This window comes from Dermacentor andersoni, chromosome 2 (genome assembly GCF_023375885.2).
Source record: "Dermacentor andersoni chromosome 2, qqDerAnde1_hic_scaffold, whole genome shotgun sequence".
In the NCBI taxonomy this organism is placed as follows: domain Eukaryota; kingdom Metazoa; phylum Arthropoda; class Arachnida; order Ixodida; family Ixodidae; genus Dermacentor; species Dermacentor andersoni.
In genome coordinates, this window is record NC_092815.1 from 194220297 (window position 1) to 194242351 (window position 22055).

The 22055-nt window shown below is 45.4% G+C and overlaps 2 protein-coding genes across 2 annotated transcripts; one reads left to right on the forward strand and one right to left on the reverse strand.

The window, feature by feature from the left end:
- The first annotated feature begins 5685 nt into the window (after positions 1 to 5685).
- On the forward strand, positions 5686 to 8917 carry LOC129387386 (uncharacterized). The gene is made up of 2 exons (XM_055076309.2): positions 5686 to 6223; positions 8105 to 8917. Exons 1-2 carry the CDS (start codon positions 5765 to 5767, stop codon positions 8615 to 8617), a joined length of 972 nt encoding a protein of 323 aa, XP_054932284.1. The 5' UTR covers positions 5686 to 5764; the 3' UTR covers positions 8618 to 8917.
- Positions 8918 to 17465: 8548 nt separating this feature from the next.
- LOC126540779 (uncharacterized) lies at positions 17466 to 21889 on the reverse strand. Its single transcript, XM_055076307.1, has 3 exons — positions 21799 to 21889; positions 19289 to 19438; positions 17466 to 18119 (listed from the first exon to the last, which is right to left on the reverse strand). The coding sequence occupies exons 1-3, from the start codon at positions 21808 to 21810 to the stop codon at positions 17535 to 17537; spliced, it is 747 nt and encodes a 248-aa protein (XP_054932282.1). The 5' UTR covers positions 21811 to 21889; the 3' UTR covers positions 17466 to 17534.
- Between the last annotated feature and the right edge of the window lie 166 nt (positions 21890 to 22055).

A 22055-nucleotide genomic window follows, 5' to 3' on the forward strand; every position in this document is an offset into this window, starting at 1 on the left:
AGAAAAGCATCCCTGGGGCTGGATCCCAGTGAAGTCGCCTCAAAAGAAACACTGGTTGGCGAGGTTAGCGATAGCCCAAGTTTGAGAAATGAGTATTCTAGTAGTTTTCTTTGTCTTAGAAAGCGGCGGCACGAGAGAAAATAATGTTCGATAGTTTCCGGTGCACTGCAAGAAGAACATTGAGGGGACATAGCGAGACCAGACCTGTGTAAGTAAAAATTTAGAGGAGGTATACGACATCTCAATTTTGTAAAAGAAACTTCCAATTGCCTTGAAGGACACCAATTATTATTCGATGGGAAGCCAAGACGGTGGAATTCAGATGACGGTGTTAGCATGGATATTGCAGAGTTTTGAGATATAGAGAAATGTCTGTACCTAGCCGCGGTGACATAAGCTGGTGTCGGCAAAACAGATATGATAGGGCCGTTGAGGTATGCTCGTGCGAGTGAATCAGCCATTTCATTCAAGTGCAACCCACGATGTCCCTGTACCCAAAGCAAACATACTTTCCGTAAGTACGGAGGTACTATCGAACGAAATGTTCTTTCAATTCCTGAATTTAAAGATGCAGTAAGTGGTGTACATACAGATAGCGAGTCGGTCACAGTAACAGCTAATGGGTCATTTTGGGGGAGTTTTGGTAATGCTAATGTAATCACTAATAATTCTGTTTGAAATATGGGTGTTAAGTTGGGAAGGCGAAGGGAGTGAGACCATTGAAGAGATTCAGAGAAGATCCCCACTTCTGCCTTCTCATTGCTCACAGAATCAACAGCAGCTATTACATTGTCAGTGATTAGCTGGTGTAGGTGGCTGTGTAAGATAATAATTAAATCTCGCCTTGCTAATGGTTTAGCGTGATTTCGAGATATGTCCTTGAACTAAATTTTGAGGTCTGTTAAGGCATCATTTGAATGGCAAACTTGGCGTATGGACACATCAAATATTTGTAGTGTGCTTGCACAAATATTATCTGAGGACTGTGGAATCTCGACCACGATACCTGAAGAAAGTCAGTCGGTTCAGTGATAAATGCATATTGTGTACGTCTTTTAAAAAAATCATAAATTTTAAAAATGTCTGAATCGTAAGCATGCGCAATCTGTAATCTAGGGTGGTATATGAGCTTCCTGATATAAAACAGCATTGGCAACAAATCTAGGTAGCCCGAGGCATGATCGTAGAGCTTCTCTTTCTAAAAGTATGAGAGGTTTAATTTTGTAGGCGAGGCCACGGGAAAATATTACCGAATTCTAATATGGGCCTAACATACATCTTATAAATCATCAGTAAGGTATCCCTGCGTAGTCCAGAGCGACGGTGGCTTAGCCGGCGGAGCATAGCTGCGGCACGTTCTGCCTTTGTTTTGATATGTTAAATGTGACTGCGCCAGGTGAGCTTGCCATCGTAAATAACACCAATGTACTTCACTTCGTCAACTTGAGGAATCATTTCCTTTCAGTATTGTAAAGATATATGCACCTGTGCATTTAATGAGAATACTAAACTGCACTTTTGCTAATATTTAACCACACGCATAAACCCTCTAGCCATGTATTCAGCGCTCCTAAGTAATTCTGCAACGACGGTTGTAGTGAATGTATATTATTTGCGGATGTAAAAAAATGCGCTATCGTCCGCATGAACATGAACGTGTACTTCTGTAGACAAAGGAATTGTGCTTAGCAAAATGTTAAATAATATAAGGGAAATAACGGAACCCTGCGCTACACCTCTTGTCTGCTTGTGTTTGGACGTCGAAATACCGTGTTGGTTACAGTAAAACTCTATATCCCTTATAAATCCGTAGATCCAAGCGGTTATATATTTTGGGAAATTCGTAGACTTAAGCTTATCGAATATATTACAATGTTCTACAGAATCGTAGGCTTTTGATACATCTAGCGTCACCAAAGCTGCGTACTCTCGTTTGGGGGGAGCAAGTTTAATGCGGCTCTCTAAATCTACATGGGCGCACCATATGGAGTGGCCGGGACGAAATCCAATCTGACAAGGACTGAGAAGGGTATCATCCTGCATAAAATTTGTTATACTGCCATGAACAACCCTTTATATTAACTTGACGACATTGGAAGCAAGAGAAATTGGTCTTGTTTTGCCTAAGTCAAGTCCAGCTGATTTTTTCTTCAATAGTGGAATAATTTTAGCTACTCTCCACTCTCCAGGAACCCATTAATTCTTCAGAGAGAAATTTATATTTAGCAGGTCCTCAGGCGCATAACCAAACGAAACTTTTAGCATTCTTGTTGTAATTCCATCTGGACCGGGGGCTGACGCCGGTAACGAACTAATAATGCCTTCAAAATCTGTCGCTGTTACTGGTACAAAGTCGTCTCCCAAAGGAGGTTACTTTAGTCCTATCGGCAATTTGTGTTTAAATCGTCGTGCAAGTCCTTGAGCAAATTTCTCAAGTGATTCTGATAATCATTTTGTTGACAGAACGACAGAGTCGACATTCACGGGTGCCGGTGTACCTTACGATATCGAAGAAATTTAAACATGGCTTTTTTATTGCTAGACTTCGAAATGTATGTGTAGTGCTTGCAATCATAATCCTCCTTAGCTTTTGAGACTGGTCGTTTAAGTGTAGTAGCAATATATGTATAATCAGCCCAAATAACAGGACATTGGTTCTATAAAAACTTTTTCCACGCAGCTTTTCTACGTCTAAAATCTCGCTCGCAGTCAAAATTCCACGAGGGACAATATGATACACCCTTAGTAGATTTAACAACAGATTGAGCTTTTTTGATGATTGTTTTAGGATGGAACATAGGCTTATTGATTTATCATCCCTCTCCATGCCCTCCTGAGCGTGTAAAGCTGGCTCTAAGGCATTTTCAAATTTTTCGTAATTACCAGAAGTGCGCACCTGACTATCTAAACTGGTTAACTGGGTAAGCAGTTCAAAAATTATAGGGAGGGGATCACTGTTAGTTCCGGAATCTACAGTCATCCAGGAGGTGACAGACATGCTCGAGGTACAGAACGTAAGATCTATGGCAGATCGTGACTGACCCCGAATGAAAGTATGTGCTCTCGAATTTAAGCAAGAATAATGATTCGTGAAGACCCAATCCCAAAAGCATTTGCCACGAATGCCCGTTCGGAAACACCACGATACAATATGAGAATTAAAATCTCCCACTGGTATGATGTTCTTCTGACTGCAAGCACTAGAGGTATCTAGATAAAGGGTATCAGGCACTCCAGCGGCGAAATACGTGTTAATTATAGAGAAAGGTGTGCAACCAGGAAGTATCATATCCATTGCAATGATTTCACAGTCTGGGGAGATTATCTGGTATGCTATAGTAGCTATATGGCAGATTTTCGATGAGAGAAACAAAACTAAACCACCGCCTCGGGATAGGTGATCCAATCGAAAACACCGGAAATTTTTGAGATGAGAAGTCTGATCAGCAGCAAGCCAAGTTTCTTGTAAATAATAATACCTTGAGAAAATTTAGAAATAAAAGATAATAAATCTGTTGCAGCGGCAAGTATGGAACGACAGTTACACTGAATGACTGTTAAAGTTTCTACGGTGAATAAATCCTAGCAGCAGAGACTGCTTGGTCTAAAACGCTGTCTTTTAAGAAGTACTTCTTAGTCGGAATCTCTTTAACGTGCTTTTTTTGCCTTGGAGTTGGTGGGAGAGCTAGATATTTTCTCTGTCGGTGACCTTGTTCGTTTAAGAGATCGGAGGTCCATATCTACATCTTGATTTTCTAATTAATTATAGGGTTTTATGTGCCAAAACCACTTTCTGATTATTAGGCACGCCGTAGTGGACGACTCTGGAAATTTCGACCACCTGGGGTTCTTTAACGTGCACCTAAATCTAAGTACACGGGTGTTTTCGCATTTCGCCCCCATCGAAATGCGGCCGCCGTGGCCGGGTTTCCATCCCACGACCTCGTGCTCAGCAGCCTAACACCATAGCCACTGAGCAACCACGCCATCTATGCCATCTATGCCATCTATGCCATCTATGCCATCTGTGTCGGAGAGACAGATGTGGTCGAGTTTTTCAGAAGTTGATGGCTTTGATGAATCGTTATTCGGGAATGGCTGCGCGGTCGATATTTCAATAGGTGTACTCCGCGGTAGACTCGTCACCGGATCTTCAATATTGGCTTTATTAGTTTGTTGAAGCCACGGAGCTATAGTTGTGAGGACAGCACCTGAACAATGGAGTCGCTGAAATTTGTCACAATGCGCTCCATTGCTTTCTCCTACGCCTATTCTACGTAAGCTGCCACAGCCTCAGAGATTGAGTTTCCCATACACAGTGTTTGACGGGCATTTGTACCAGCATACCCTTGAGTCCTGCTCTGAATTTCTCCAATGGCCTCACGACGAGAGCATCGACGTCTATAAATTATTTCAGTGATATGCACTTCTTTTGACCTTCCAGGCCAATTAGGCTCATCTGCAGATTGCGGACCACTGGAAAGGCAGGAGAACTCATTTCGGGAAGAACAGTCATTTGAATTATGGGCTTTTCCACAAATTCGGCATCGTGTGTTGTAACTGCAACCTTTTATGGAGTGCCGAAACCGCCAGCACTTCAGACACTGAAGGACACGAGGTGATAGAGGCTCTACTAGGCGTACAACTGGCCATGCTTTGATTTCCGATGGGCGGTTGATTCCAGCAAAAGTAGCAATGACAGTTTCTGTGTGCGTGCACTTAGTATCAACGACTGGGCTGCAGCGATACACAGAAATCACGCCTGCCGCTGAAAACATTTCCAAAATTTCTGCCGGACATAGACTTATGTCGATACCGCGAACTAGGCCTTTGGTACATGCAAGGTGACCAGGAATGAATCTGCTCACCGGACGTGTCGCGAAAATATCGCACTTCAGTATATCTTGAACACAAGCCCGGTCTGACGAGCAGCAAAGAATGCCCCCTCGGTGAAACTGTCGAACCTAGGTGATTTGTTGAAAATTGGCCGAGGCCATCCAGAGTTCGGTTTGAATTGCCTTGGGATTCTGCATGCGAATCACTCCGCCATCACTCATAATCAAAGCCACAGGTACGCTGCTCGTCCGATTGCGTAAGAAAAGCTCCACCGACAAATCAGGGTTAGGAACAGAAGCCGGCCAGGTGGAAGCCTCCTGACCTGGCAACGAGAGTGACATTGCAGAAAAATGGGAAATTACTCTGGCAAGTTAACAGATATTGAAACAAAATGTCAAAGTCAATTACGTAAAAGACACAGATTAAAAGAAAACCGCCAGCTACTTGACCAGAACCAGTGTTCGGGAGCTCAGGTACGGGCACGCTTCGAACGTCCACACGCAGCAGCTCGCAAGGTCATTGCTAATTAAACATCCTCATCAAACTGTTCTTTTTCTTCATCACCATGGCTAGAGGTTGGAACTTAGGCTTGTGCTATCTTTATTCTATATCTCCTATTTAGCTTTATTACGACGACTGCTACCTTCTGATTATTGGTGTAGAACGTTTCTCATTATGTCTTTGTGGATGAGAATTATGGCGAAAGTGTTTTTTTGTGAATGCAGGCAGCGGACGTTTATTAAAGCTCTTTATAATCTCCCTGTCTTCTTTCTACTTAACCAATTTTCCAAGTACACCGATATCTCTACAGCCATCATCAATTTCCTTCGTGTGCGCGTGGCATTCGAGACAGAGGAAGAAGAAGCCAGCAATCCTTGCAGGACCGCCGTTCCTAAAGACAAGACAAGTGTTAATCATCTGCAGCGAGATGGCTGCAAACCAAGGCCCCACAGGTGCCGGAGCACGGCCTCCACACCCTGCCGTCCTCGCTGCAAGAGGCGAGAGGCAAGAGTCTCCACCGCAAGTGCTGCAGCATGGGCCGGCAGCGGTGCCAGATATTCGTGGTCCGGGACTGCTTGCCCAAGATCCTGGCGCAGTATCTGCAGCTCCAGCGGTGCCCAAACCTACAGACGCGCTTCTCACGCCGCCGCTGCAAGAGCATGCCCACCTGCCGGCGGGAGCAGCAGGGGCCATGGGCACTGGGCACCGGGCCAAGACTTCGAAGCACAAGACCGCAGGCCGGGAGCACCGGGCGGGGGCCAAGCAGATTAGGGCAACAGCAGCCGTTCCCGAAGAGGTCGAGCAGACGGACGAGCACCTACGCGTGTTGCCTGTGACTTTCGAGTCGCACCAAGCGGTCGCTGCTGAAGACCAGCCTCAGGCAGGGGTGAGTGAGCTGGCCGGTTTATTTAAACTTTGATCCAGGTAGCTTTCGTTCTGGACAGCCTGATCCATTAAGCGCTTTTTATGAAGCCCAGAAGTTCGGCGGTGTGGAAGAACTCTATGACGATACTGAACAGCGCCAAATAATGACTAAAAAGCAACAGAGTGGAATGTGCAAGCATTTACCTGCCAATTACTTTTCTGAAGAATTAGCTGAACTTTCTGGGATGAATGTAGGCAGCAGCGTTTCGTGTAGGTTACGGAGAAATCCGTCACATTTTGTTTACACTTGAAGCAACGAGGGCAAGGCACTTGTTGAGTGGTTTCAAAGCAAATTGTCTTGTTATTTTCGAATGTATTGACAATTACTTTCTCAGCAAGTTACCGCGCCTTTCCATATCGGGTTACTGGACTGCCCAGCTCGAGGATAGTACAGTATGAAAATGTCGGCCGATCCCTACGATAGTGCAGTCTGAAAATGTGTGCTGTTCCCATGAGTATGTGCATTCTAAATATGAGAGGGGAGCAAGACGACGACGACAAAGAAAAAGAAACGCTGTTTTAAATTTCCAGTCGACAGAAACGTCAGAAACATAGCGATGAATGGCTGTTAGTACACTTATAATCTCGCGGCTCCTATTCTGATCGCATACACCATGTGCGCACGTGCACAGTTAAGGAACGGGGGGAGTGTCTGGTGAAAGTGGCTCCTTCCCGCTAGCAACAGGTTTCACCGCATAACAATCTTGTACAGCCGCGAAGTTGAGCCAAAAAACTGTCACTATGCAACGCACTCCCCAACGCAGCTGTCGATCCGAAGCGAATTCAGTTAGTCCTGCACTGCGCCTACACCGGCCGCGCATTTAAGTCTCACTTCGGCTAGCTTCCTAGCTCATAAAAAGGATTCGATGCGGCTGTGCTGCATGACGCTGGTTATGTTAAAATTATTTTTTGGCGTATGATATGGGGCAACCTTCGGGAGGTTTATGGCCGTATCCGTGCAATGGGGAGTATTGGCTGGAGTTCGGGAGTGTCACCGAGAAATAGAGAGAGTAGTCAGGTAGGGGGTTATGATCTACGCGCTAGTGGGCGGCGTCGATATATACTACCTACAGTTGTTTAAACTGCACACAAATTCAAGTGCACGAGCGCTTCTGACATTTCTCTAGAGTTGTTCCAAAATGAACCCGGTTTCATATTATCGCAGCAGGCGATTGAAGGAGCCACTTCGTGCTCATCAGCGGAACCCCTTATCCACCGAGCCGCACCACGGCGTGTATCTCTCTGGACCATTACTGAACTTACACGCACACCGCGCACATTGGTAGAAAGGCGGACACTTGGAAGTCGAAGACGACATCGTCTCTGGAGCCAGTGTTCCCAAAAGGGAGCTTGTCTTCGTCACTGCTGTCGGAAAGGCAAAGCTCCTTGTCGAAACGCGGGCTGCGGATCGCATACCTTATTCGATCGCTGTTCTTCACTTCGACAGACATTGCCATATTTCCACGCCGCCTTTATCGCTAGTAGAATAACGCAAATGTTTGGGTTGGTTGGTGTTATTCGTATGAGTAGCTTAGGACGTAATGCCGAATCAGGGACTTGCAAGAGATAAATTTTAATTTCTCAACGGGTGTTACTTCTAGTAACCGCTGCGTGAATCCAGCCGGGCCTTGAGCCGTTTGATCACGTTCATCTGTTTTGTGCGGGCCACGGACATTGGCTATAGCGTAAGCAGGGCCTAGCTATTGTGACGGAGCCGTCCAAAGAGACAGGACGCGTGGCTTGTTTCGCATTGTAGTCGCTCGTTCCGTATTGCTAAATTGCCCGATAATTCTGTGTAAGTCATGCTAGCAATATATATATCGGCGGACACTTATTCTCGCAGCAACAAGAGCCGCCATGCCGAAGCCACGGCCGCGGCCCATACGCTCGTCCTCGCGTCCTGCCTCCAGTGCGGCCTCAGCTACCGCTGCAACCTCGGCCGCCGTCGTTGTGGGCACCCGCAATGAGGGCGCCGCTGGGGAAGCCCGCCCTGTACTCGGGCAGCGCCAGCGCGGTCGTGGTGCATGGCTACATACAGCCGCCTCCCCAGCAGCAGCAACGCGCAGGCGTAGTTCGTGTGGAGGAAGGTGCCGTGGACTTTTTCTGCGCCGGTTACACGATCGCCGCGCTCATCTTCATGCTGCTCTGGCTATACCTGGCCATTAGCGCCACCTACCGGAAAGGGCGAAGCAAGGCCGCCATCGCGGAATTCTCGACGATGGACGCTGACGAGCGGGAACTGGAGATGCTGCTCGGTGCCCAGGAGACCGCTGCCACGACCGAGTCTGTGGCTCGTCACACCGTGTCGAATGACTCGGACCACCACAGCACGGCCGTCATAACGGCCACTATTTAGACTTGTGCTACGAAGTTATACCGGAACTCAGTCGCCACCCGACGCTCTGACGGAGCAAGATACCGGGAGCAGTGCATTGGACCACTCTTTACTATTCATATTCTTATCTAACTTTTCTGTCTAAATAGGTGTTGACTTAGTTTAGCCTCTCTTCTCTTCTGCCTTGAGGTTTGTCCTCTTTCTTGGCCGCGACACACATTAGCAGTCCGCCCCGACCGGTGAGACAGTCAGAAAGGGCGCGAGCTGCACTTCTCTATTCATTCACTTTAAACAATAAAAGACGTGGGTCCATCTGGTTAATTTGTGGTCTTAGCAATATTTGTATACAAAATAGAGGAGGAGACGCGTTGTTCATTACGTACTTGATTTCAAAGACAGAGACTAAACATTTTCGATGTTTTCTTTTATTATGTTAGTGCTAGGAGCTGAAAGTTAATTTTCCAGTGATCAGTCTTAACTTGTTCAGTAAGCTCATGGTGAAGAGCCTATAGTTATTTAGACGTAGACTTGGACTTCTCAGTGTAGTTGCCTATTTAAGACTCCGTCTTTTTCTGCAATGATGTCGGCAGCCTTAAAAGGTTTGATAATTAGTTTTGCCAAATGAAGGCCAAATATTGTTATTGTAGTTAATCTTCGCTATTCTTTAGAACAGCAAGTGTACTCGCGTAGCGCCGCAGCTGCAAATATTACGCCTCAATAATGAGAACGACCACAGTGGCCCGACGAAAGCGACGACTACGTACAGACGCGCGCGGAAGCTATGAACAGGACGGGCGCACATGTTGATTTAGAGGGACGCATTAAACTTGCTCGACACAGGCCGCAGTATGCAGCGTTGGAAGCTCTTGATACAACAACGGCATACGTCAGTGTGGAGCATGTCATTCTCCTGAATATCGCGAAGAGCATGAATTTTCCTCCATGTATTACAAATTGAATTTGCGAATTCCCAAAAGATAGAATTTTCTGTTGCTCCGCAAGCAGCGTTTCGACGCCAAAATACAATGTCGGAGGAGTTCCACAAGGTTACGTTCTGACCCCATTTTGCTTCTTTAATATTAAGAGTTCTGTTCCATTGTGTCCACACCTACAAGTGTGTGTTTATGCAGACGACGTGGCATTCTTTGTGTCAGCGAGTGATATTTGCCCATTGCATAGAATGCCACAATCATATATATCAATACTTGAAGATTGGTTTGACGATCCTAATATGCCAATAAATGTTAGCTTGGTTGTACCTTGATTGTATTTCCCTTAACTATACCAGTTGATGTATCCCTTCTATAACGTTAGGAGATGATCGCTCAGCGCAACTTTGTTAAATGTGTAGGCGTTATATGCGACCCAAACTTAGTTAGTGCAGCCGCATCGAACATTTTACGTCTAAGGCGGCGCCCGCTGTTGGCATGGTTCGCAAACTCAGTCGCCGCTGCTCCAGGCTCATGGCATTATGGTTTGTAGACTGTATGTTCGACCCGTATTGGAATTTGGGGGCGTTTCATTATCCGATGGGCCAGCATACAAGATTAAGCTATAGTTGTAGAGCGATAGGCTCTGCGTATTTGTCTTGCTGGGCCAAAACTTGTTGCTAATAATATATTATATTCAGAAGCCCCATTGCCCAAACTTGTTTGTAGATTCCGCTTTCTAACAGTAAAAGGCAACCTAAACATTTACTTATCCTTATTGACATGATCACAGCTTGTACTTATTAAGGAAAGATTAGCGTTCTTTGATAAAACAGGGTCCTCTCTGTACAATCCGCTGGTTGTGTTTTGTGCACGCGCAAGTAGGACCATTAAAAGTTCTGTTAAGCGAGAGTAATTTCCCCAAAAATGCCCTTAAATACTCTTAAAATTGAATTTAATGATATATGTCCTTCAGCTACTAATTTGCGACCCACTAGATATCAAAGCGGCCTGTTATAAGAACATTTAGCGTAATTGAATATCAATAGTGCAATAGCGACGGATGTATCAATCTGGGTAGAGAAAGCGGGTGGGGACATTATTTGTCACGAGCTATCCGGGTCTTATTCATTGGGAGTTCCTGATGTCACATCCATACTTGAGGCAGAATTATTAGCAGTTAATTTAGCATCAAAAACAGCTGTAAGAGTGACCGATTCGTTGTAAGCGTGCAGAGCACTCACCTCATCCTCAGACGATACACTTTTTAATGTATGCAACCTCAAACCCTTCGACATTCCATCTGGTGCGCTTTATATTTGTACCAGGTGAACGTGGTTTGCTAGAAAAACGAAACAGTCGACACACTTACGCGTACGTCTTTGAGATGAACCAGTCGTGTATGTTCTGCTGACTTGTGCTTTCATCGCGGGGCTAGATTTAGAAAATGTTCTCTTTTAAAATACTCTGCAATAAAGATATTCTAAACAACAGGATTTAACTATTTGCTTTTCATTTGGGACAATCACTGGTGTGCCACACGTGAATTGGAAATCAGTCTTACAAAATTACGATTTCGTATTCATCCATTCAATATTTATTTCCATGTGCAGGTTTGGCCTGGCGCCGTTCCCTCTATGCCATATCTGCAAACATTCTGAAACCACTGATCATATTGTATTAACCAGCCATTGATTTGCAATCAAGAGAAAAAAAAAACACTGATGGCATCCTCTCCTTCAAGGCATCCACATTGAATTTTTGCCACAGTAATGTATGCATGGCGGTCTGCGAGTTCCTTTGTCACACCAGGAGAATATCGTGTCAACTTACTGATTCATTAATTGATGTATCCAAAGATATCTATTTGAACTTTAATAAAATTTAGTACCTTCAAAGTTTGCTATCTTTTCATGAAGCATACGTTTTCCTCCAAGGAAAAAATGTCTCTAGCAGTGCTTTTTCTATTTTCATTCCTCTTGTACAATTTAAACTTTTTCACTGACATATACTTTTTCTCTCATGTTTCCTCTGCCCCCGCCGTTTGACCGCCGGCTACGCGACCAGTCTTACATAATGGGTGTAGGTGCCATAAAATAGTCATTGCTTCCTTCGCGCAATAATACGTGTACCATAACTGCTGCTTTTCAGAAGGAATATAAAGGATGAGTACAGGAAATGCTAAATAAATTACGTAACATGAGGAACGCCGTAAGGACCGCATTAGGCGACGTAAGTGCAGAGCATTCAACAGTGAAAAAATAAAATAAAATAAAATAGCAGAAGTGCAATTACCGAGATTATTAGTAAATTTAAGATAAAAAAAAAGAGTTCTAATTCTAGGCTGCCCAGTGAGTCATGTAGCCTTCTGCAGAATTCAGTCATAAAGTAACGGATCGAACTTTCAGTGCGGTTTATGTTACAAAACAAATACACAATGAGAAGTAAGCTGGTGTGTTTAGTTGTGCGACAAGAATGAACACTCAAGAGAGAGTGGGAGAGGACGAATAAAGAGGCAAGGAGGTAGATGGGGGGGCAGTTCTCGTTGGCTATTCTTCATGAGGAGAGGAGGACAGAGAGAGAGAGAGAGGGAGAGAGAGAGAGAGAGCGAAGATGTTCGACTGCTGCTTCGATGAATTCCCCGAGTTTACCGTTTCGTGACGCGGAAAGTATGACACGCGCGCATGTGTTGTGACGTGCTAAACGATAAATGGTCAGCAACTACGTACGGTGAAATATTGACGTCGTTACGGTATTGCGCGAATTTCATTGGTTATTCATTATCGTATGCATACTGAGGAGACAACTCAGTTGGTGTATTTCATTGTCCTTGTCATTGTCCCACATTTCTTATGTAGAGCTGCGTCTATTGTTCTCCACAATGCAGCGCAGATCAATCGCTGGCGCGCATCTCTAAGCGTTTCCCTGCATCACTTCCCTGCTACTTTCTAGTTTTTCGAAAACTGTGCGCACCCATAACCCACATGTTGAAATCCATGTGCAGCGAAGCTTCAGTAAAGCGGCATGTATTGAATCATATACAACTAGCGGCGGTGCGCGCAGTTTTTTTTTGACGTTCATGTTATACAGCGCGTAACCGACGCGATATGTTTATCGTTATTCACCACAAAGGGCACCTTTTATTTTTGATAATTTTACACTTATTACCTACACCGATCATAAGCGGCACGGTAGTGGAAGCCCTGTATCTGGTGGATGCACAGTGTGGGACGTCCACGAAGCAGCGTCGCGAGGGGGAAGGGTTGTACGACGATTGACGAACGAGAAATGGCGATGACACGTGTATGGCGTAGATAACTGTGGCAAATGACTTGCTGTATATAAACACTCTGTACATCTAATGTCACAGTGGCGCAAACCCGTTGTGGAGGGCTGGTCAAGAATGTGCGCGCAGCTATCGCTACATACCAAATGGCTAAATCAAGGAAAATTAAGTAAAGCAAGGAATCCCATTAATATATTGCCCTAGGCTATTCTATTGAGAGGTCCGTGTGCTTTAGAGCATACCTTCATGTTTTATGTTGGAAGTATTGTCTGTCTTATTGCGCTTACTTGCACTACTTTGTCAGTGATCATGTGGAGGTTATGTACCTTTGCTCGTACTTGCATTCGGCGCACATGTAGCCTTCGTACACATGTCTACAAATATATCCACGGAGATACGAACCAACCCAGCAGCAGGATGCAGCGACTCGAAACCCGGGAGGCTATAAACAAAGAAAGTGCAGCTTAAAATTAAAAAGAAGGGTAGGCTGAATTATGGGGTGCAGCGGCAATGATGCGCGTGAAACGCCTCGGACGTGCTGCTCTTGGCGTACGGGCGCTAAGGCGCAGAAATTAGGCATAACCGAATACACAAGCGACATTTATTCGCGCGTTACGAAGCTTCGTTACGATGCTTAATTTAAGATACCCCTAGTAGTGATGGTCCTATGATCTAGCCTTGCAATCGAGCTTCTTCCCGATTCGTTGTGCGCCCACCATAGTCAAAGGGGCCGAGCGCGGACTGGCAGCCCTCTGTCTTCCTTCCCAAGACTTTCCGCACCATTTCTGGTACCTACCTGTCGAACGCGGGGGGGGGGGGGGGGGCGCTGTAGTCGGGCAACCGTCACATTTGTGCAACCAATGGCGTAATTGTAAGCCTTATAACCCCCGATGAGCACAGGTTTGAGATTGGTTGATTCTACTTAGTACGGCAGAGCGAGCTCTCTGAAACGCGACTACTACCGCTCCAGTGGAATAACCCAGTGCCGAATAACACCTCTGTACGAACGCCGAGTAAGAGGCTAAATGTAAACCCCATTGCGTCATGCGTGGTGAGACCAAGACGTCACCTGTGCACGCGACACATGCGTGATTGAGTAACGTCTTTTTTTCCCTCTGCACAACGATACGGAGGAAAGTCACGTGGCTAGTGCGGTTGCAAACACATAGGCGACATTTGTATCGGCTGTTTTGGTTATACTTTGTTACAAACGTGTAGCCTTACATGCGGCCTTCCACTCGGCCTTCCTGTACTTAGCGCTGTGTACTACGCAGCCATTACCCGTGCTTGAGTAGGTGTTCGAGCCCTCGGCGGCCACGTAACCCATCGGCATTGTTGAAACAGCTCAAATCACGAGCGGCCCAATTCGCAAAAGGTGAGCGAGCAATGCGCCTGGCTGCCTAGACGGCCTAGGCGCAACATGGTGCAACTGAGAGATCAATATTTGTGTAAGCATCATCAATATTCGCCATGTGCGCATCGCTGCCGCTTTGCCGCCTGGTGCCCGCGTCGTTTGCATAGGCGCCACTTGCAGGGGGCATAAGTGGCGATAGGTTACGACAGGAGAATCTCGAAGCATTAGAAGTAAGCCAAGCAGCAGTGCAGTATGTCAGAACACCGTCCATCGCCTTGACAAGAAAAGAAGTCGCTTTTTGAGGGAAGCGCCAGGAAGTTAGAAGGGACGAGATTTGACGACGACATAAAGAGCGCGGGAACTTCAATAGAGAAATCAGGTGACAGTGCAGCTACGTCCACGTCGGTTCATTCCTTTCTGCGTTCTACAACTTCCCCTGCTACAACCTTCGAAGAATGAACCAACCACCTCGGTTAGATACCCTTTTGATTCTGTCATTCCTCACTGTCGCATACAACACCGGCTTGCAACGCACTATGGGATACTCGCAATTTTTTTCCTCGTGTATCGCCGTCAAGTGATCATTTTCTTCGACATCTGTTTCTTTGGTGTGCCGGCGCTCTCGTCGACATCAGTGTGTGAGTAGTTCGTTTCGGGCATTTCCCGGTGTCACCACCGCACCCGCCGCAACGCCGATGCCAGTCAACAAGACCGCAAAGCTCCCTGTGATGCATCGCACTTGCGTCGTTTCCTTCCACACTGGAGACGAAGTGTTGCTGAGGACCCCAGTTCGAGCTCCTGGGTTGTGCGAAAAGATTCAATCTTGCTTTATTGGACCCCACACTGTTAGGGAACAGACTTCGCCGTTGAACTACCGCGTAAGTCCCGTCGTCGCGTCTATCGCCACTCTTCCGTGCTACAGAGATTGTGTTTCGCGATTAAAGCCTTTCATACGGCGTTCGCGGCCATAACCGGGGGCCAGGTTAGCAGCTTGCGCGCGCGGATGACATAGTTGCTAATGATGGTTGATTACATTGACGTGTTTGGCGCTTACCCACTCACGGGGATTGACCAAAAGTAGGGAAAATTTTACATATCTGCTAAGGAAATAAATTTAATATCTATAACTTTGATGAGAAAATTAAAGCGAGGAAAGTTCAAAACGATTTAGTAGACATTCATTCAAAAACAAGTAAATATAATATAAATAAAACAATAAAGTAGGAATGAAACGAATAATATGGTCAACAATGAAATCGGTTTGATGCAATAATGAATTTTTCTACGGGGATGCATACAATCCTCTGTGACTGCCCGAGTACAGACGCTCCAAAAGACAGCAGTAGGGTTCAATGGCTGGCCGAGCTGTCACACTGTCATTTCCAAAGTCATTTTTCTGAGGGAGGAAAAACGCGCGCATTCCAATAAATAGAGTTCGATCGTTTCTATTGAGTTGCGAAAATGGTACGAAGGGGAAATTGCCAGACCAAATCGGTGCATCTATAAATTTGTGGGAGAAACTCGACAACGCAATCACGTTACTGTCTCTTCCGTCTGTCTGCTTTTGCAAAACTTTCTCCTCCAAGGAAATCGTAAGTGGTGTAGTCCCGAAGATGATGTAAAATTTGATTTTGATATTAAGACTTTATATCTTCTAAACCCGACAGACGTGATGAAACCCGTCTTTGGAAGAAGGATAATCACAGGGCCGCTGATAGAAGACTTGGCCATGCTGTCTGCAGCTACATTCATAAATATGCTTAGGTGCCCAGTTACCCATATTAAACGTAAACTCCGCAAATGACTTGGAGCCAGTCTAATCTAAGCATTATATTCACCCTACATCTTCATCACCTATATATATATATATATATATATATATATATATATATATATATATATATATTCATCATCATGGCCAGCTTCATCTGCTTCAGCGCGTGGCCTGCTGTATAAGGCGTCTAGGAATGCTGCCTCAATATATGCATACCCGCATATAATCAGGTAACTGTAAATTAACTTCAAACAACAAGATCAGACGACTGTAGGCAATATGCCATAGATTTCATTTATCTATAAAGCGTGTCCATTTAAAGTTCGGTTCAAACTGTTTGAAACACCTGTTATTAGGGCTGTACCCACCCGGCACCCTTGACAGTGGGTGGTAAAATAGAAAAATTAAATTTAAATTGAATTGATTTATTCATTGTAGATTACAGGTTATAAAAAAGAATAATATACAGAAGGATGTCCTATAGTCAAAGAATGTACGGGACCTCCTGAAGGGTATATGAAAGGTATATGTGGCAGGCTCTGGTTTGGTGTTTTTTTTTTCTTCAGTGTTTTAACTTAAGCACCCTTGTTGTAAACTCTTAAAAAAGATGGCACATTTTCGGGCTTATGTTGATCCACGCTATAGTGGTCGTCTGCCGGTATGGCGATTCCTTTCTTGAAAACTCTGCGCTCCCTAAATTCCTGTCCTGAATTACGTGTCACGCTGATAACGTGCATGCCTTTCGTCACCTGGAAACACCGGGCTCACAACCTGAAGCAAATGAAACGCAAGCAAGGCAGATTGCGATTATTGTTGTGGGAGAAGAAAGCCTTTAAAGGTTGCAACTTTTTTTAAGAGTGTAGGGTTGCCTAAAATCGCCTATCTTAATAGGTGCTAGTTTACATGTTTAGGGTGTCATCATTGCAAAAAGTCTGTTTACCCCCTTTTGATGTAAAAAACTTATCGTGTGCGATTGTACCACCGAGCCATGCTGCGCATAAGACCTTATGTTTATGCAGATTCTTCGTTGCGTTGTACAAGTACAAACAAACATTTTAGCCCCAATTTAAAAAGCCGTAAATAAGCAGACATCGTAATTTGCTTGCAGCGGTAAGTTCGTACAGAATCACATATATACGTTTTTGGAACATAATTGTGTTTCTCTAAGCCTAGTGTTCAAGGTTGCGCGATGCTACCCATTCACTGTGGTACACAGAGCTAACAAAGTGCTGATCCAGAGATTAACATTTACTCGCCTTAGAACTCAAGAAACGTACACCTCAATTTTCACCAGTAAGTTTTGCCTTAGTGCGAGGAAAGACATTCGGAATGTTGAAGAGACAAACTCGTGATTAAAGATATTCGGTAATGGCCACGTGTTGCTAGTAGAAAGGAGGTAATGATTTGTTGAAGATAATGTCTTGTGATTTTTTTTTACATGAAGAATGTTAGACATCTGACTTTGAGATTCTCCTTCTGTTTTCAAGCTATTACCTCTAGTTTGGGACAAGCATTTTGGTCGTAATGTTCCCAATTTATTTAGAAAATAACACCGTGTTTTCAGCGCTGTACTAATAGTTTTGCAGATCGCTTCATTAACGACGGCGGCGGTATCCGCGGTGAGTGGAAGGCCAACTTCCGTATCCAGCAGGGGTGCCGTAAACATCTGGCGAGTAGCCCGCAGCGTAGCCGGCGGCACCGTAGCCGTAAGGTGGTTGGCCGCTGTAAGCGTATCCGCCGAGTGCTGGGCTACTGGCAACGTAACCCTGACGTCCGTACGGGGTGTATCCGTAGCCTCCAGCAGCGCCTCCGTAGGGGTTGTATCCGTATCCGCCGTAACCGCTGTAGCCACCAGCGTTGTAAGGCCCCGCTGCCCCAGCGACATAGGCTCCAGGTGGAACAATCTGTCCACGTCCTGAGGGAACCGGAGGTACGACTGGCGCAGCGTTGAAGACCGCGTCGGCGCTGGCACCATGGGCGGTGCCGGGCTCGTTGGTGTCCACGGTGGCCCTGAAGCCGTTCACATCGGCCACGTAGTTCACTCGACGGTAGAGGCCGTTGACGTCACGGTAGCCGTACGAGCCGGTCTTGGCGTTGTTGGAGTCACCTCGCTCGCTGCGGAACTGCCGGTTTCCGTACTCGTCCACGTTGTCGTAGCCGAAACTGTACGGCTGAGGTGGCTGCAAGCCAGAAGAAGAATTAGATTTTTTCGTTGGCAAACCTTATGCCAAGAGAGAGAGAGAGAGAGAGAGAGAGAGAGAAAAGGAGAGGAAAGACAGGGAGGTTAGCCAATGTAAGTACCGACTCGTTACGCTGTGCTGGGTAGCCAGCCAGTATACACTTATGCAAAAGTGTAGTACATAACGTTGTAGAGAGAAACTGGAATTGTAATTGTTGCCTGCTTTGGGATGAAAGTTTAGCAGCATAGTCCAGAAACCATAAAATCAGGAAGCCTCACAGGCATGGGTTTGTCACTAACATCGTTACGAAAGAAGAAAAGAGAGAACGCTAAAAGTCGCACCGTACAATTGTACCAGAAACTCAGTTAAGAGCGTACTCGCGAAATTAGCCTTGTCAAGAAGGCTTGTCCCTTCCGTAAGAATATTTCGCTGGTAACAGGTGCATTCTTCACACTGTGCCTTCTTTGTTTACAGAGTAGCATCGTCATCGAACAACGTATTCGGGGACGCGGATTTCTCGAAGTATTTATCAGCGCGATACGTACTGACGCCCATCGTCAAGCTCGATGTATCGAGCTTTAGCAAAATGTGTTCACAGTTTCTTGATAGCGGACGGCTAGTTTAAAATGTGCAGGACAATGTCCATAGTATGCAAAAAATCCAGATTTTGATGTGCCAGATAGCGCGCTTTTATGCGCACGTCAGGTGAGCCCGCGCAAATAGCCCGGGGAGACTTTCAGGCTGCAGTTGTCTCCTCGGTAAAGTAATGAATGAAGGGACAAACACAAATAGCAAGATATTACGCTACATATAGCTGGAAACAGCGAGAGGAAAGATTCAATCAGAGAAAAAGCGGTGAGGTTGTCTCGGTAAGAAGTAGACTTGCTTTGAGCAGTAGCCTCCCGCGCCAGCACTTCTAACGGTAATTTAATGCACTAGCTGCGAGTCAAGCGAGCCAGATCATGGCCCAATATGGTACAGACAGAAGCTCAAAGTAAAAGACGTTATGATTTCATGAAGCGAAATATATCGTTGTTACCGTGCATGAGAAAATATATGCGCTCATATTGACGCCAGTGTCAAACGCCAGGGCAGGTGACCGGAAGTATTGCGTGCTCGCTGAAATGTGCGGGATTAAAGAGTGCATACAGAGAGCAAGTGGTACCCACAGAGGCATAGACGTCGTATCCTCCGTAAGGTGTCCCCGCAGCAGCGTAGCCACCGAAACTGGCGACCCTGTATCCGGCTTGTGTCGGCTGCTGGTGGTGGTGGTTTAGGCCGTAGGCTTCCACGGCGATGTACACCAGCAGTACTTGCAACTGGGTTTAAGAAAAAGAACGTTTGTAATTTACAACAGCCCGAAAACGTACGAGTACATGTCATGTGGGGCCTCGCCCCAGCGTGATAGCTGCTCACCTTTTAATCGCACTGCGACACAATGGTATGTTAGCAAAACTTCGAGCGGGCGATATAATAAAGGGGCCCTGAAACACTTTTCTATCTAATCATAGTAAGATCTCACTTATAAAGCGGGTCTTTTCACGTATTTCATGTTTAAACATTTTTCAAATTCTTCGACTAGAGCGTAGTTTTCACACCGATATCTGAATTTCGCTCTCTATTCATCTCCGCTACAGTGCTGGAAGCTTCGCAGTAGAGAAGCCAGGAGGGGAAAGCGCTCGTAGCGGCATCTCGTGGCGGCCGCGGTAGACCGCGTGACGCAATACGCCGCTTCGATCTCGGAGGCCCTGCGCAGATAACACCTACGCACTGTGAAAAGATGAAATGATTTTGATGGCTTTTGATATCCCAAGCACGTATGTTTTTCATTTGTTTAACTCAAAATTAGCAACATGTGCTGCTCAGAATGCTCTCGCGATCACCAAATCAGGCAATAGCGTTCGTAGGTTTTAGCTCCTTTTGATGACGTTGCATGGCGGAATTACGAAAGCGATACCAAGCGATTTTTCGCAGTTTTTGAAACGTGACTGTAAATTCCCTGCTGCACGCAGTGCAGTAATATTTATCCAACATGTACGCAGTAGCCTCTGCGAGAGATCTGCTACTTTTTCTTATAATGTTCAGAAAGCTGTTCACGGCCACTTTAGAGGGCACTTATTATTCGTTTCCTATTTCGTCTATAGACCAGCAAGGGGCTCTAACTGCTTGATCGGTGCTCTAAATGCTGTTTTGTATTTTTTCCTTTTGATGCATGCAATGAGAGTACTCGCCTGTAGCTTGCAAACGGAATAATGTGTCGAGTGAAGAATTTGTACTTGAGATCTTAAGACAAGTGTTTGCATGTGCATTCCGGAATCATTTTGGGCTCGACGGCTTGCTGTAGCCGTATTTTGCGCTTTGATGCTAACGTTTCTCACTTTCGTGAGAAGCGAAATATGTGTGTTTCAAGCGAAGAGATCGCCTTTCTCCACGATGTCTAAATTTATTGATGGAGTTAGCAAAAGTGAATTGAGTACCAGTTGATACAACGAGCCCTCTTAAGCCTTGAAATAAAGCACGCGCGAGTTCTTCATTCGGGTTGTTATGAAACAAAGCGGCTCCGTGTAACTCGCAAGCACTGTTGTGAGCGTTCGCTCACGTTGAGGGAACTCGAGAGAGTTGACATGTAAGATCTTCTGCTTTTGTTTTATAATTTATGTCCTGATAAACTGAAGAGCTTTTAAATGTGACCGACTGCGTATGTGTGCACTTCGTCCTTCGTGCAGGTGCTATTCATTAATTTCAACTTCCAATCCTCGGCGGCCGCATTTCACTTAAAGTGAAATGTAAAAACGCTCGGGTACCTATTTTAAGGTCGAAATTAATCTGCAGCTCTCCACTGCAGCGTCTTTCATAGCCCCAGGGCTTCTTTGAGACGTGAAATCTCATTATTCATGAAGCAATCAGTTTGAATATTCTAATGGTGCGTCAGTTATGGTAATAATGGACATTAGAGGAGGAGATAAAAAGTACAACCATAGGTATAATACGAACAATATAAACAACATGCGAAAAGATAACCCAGGAAAATGAGATACCGCACAGAACAAACAAACAGGAATATTTATGCAGCATAGTAGCACCGTGTTGACTTCTCTTGACGAGCATCATCAGCAGAGCAAACAGCGAGAAATCCGTTCACGACATCCGCATAAACATTTCTCAGTATCAGACCTAATCGAAGATGAAACGACCCTTGAAGCATCAAAATGCGCATATAACTGATTTACAGCTGCTACGAAAACAATAAATTTGCACGCAACAAGACACATTCTTAGGCTAGCTGGTTCATAATGCCGAATAAATTAATAGAGCGCAAGAAAGAAAATACGGACAAGACGGGGAGCACTTCTACTGTCACCTGTCCTGCCCAGATATTTTTTGAGCTCTTCTAAATTATTCTGCAACTTGAACATCATTACATGTAATAATAGGTTGACATGCAGCTATATATTGAACAAGCTAGCTAATAACGCTCGGGTACCTTATTGAAGGTCGAAATTAATCTGCAGCTCTCCACTACAGCGTCTTTCATAGCCCCAGTGCTTCTTTGCGACGTGAAATTCTTCATTCGGGTTGTAATGAAACAGAGCGGCTCCGTGTAACTCGCAAGCACTATTGACAGTGCTCGCTCACGTTGAGGGATGTGCCCTGAAATCAATGTCATAGAAATTCTCACCGTTGCAAACATTTTTGCTTTTACGAAGATCTCGCAGGTTAAGCCAAGACAGCTGCGGTCCAGCGAGCGACGTTCATGCGACAGCAAATGTTTTCTGGCCGCTTCTCCTGGGCAGCTGGTTTTTATACACGAGCCAGCGACACTTGTCCGAATGTTGCGTCTGCGTGACACGTAGTCGCAACCTATTTTGTTGGTTTGCACTCGTCGCTTTGTTTTCCTATCTTGCAAAACTGCACTGTCGTGCGGGATGGCCCCTT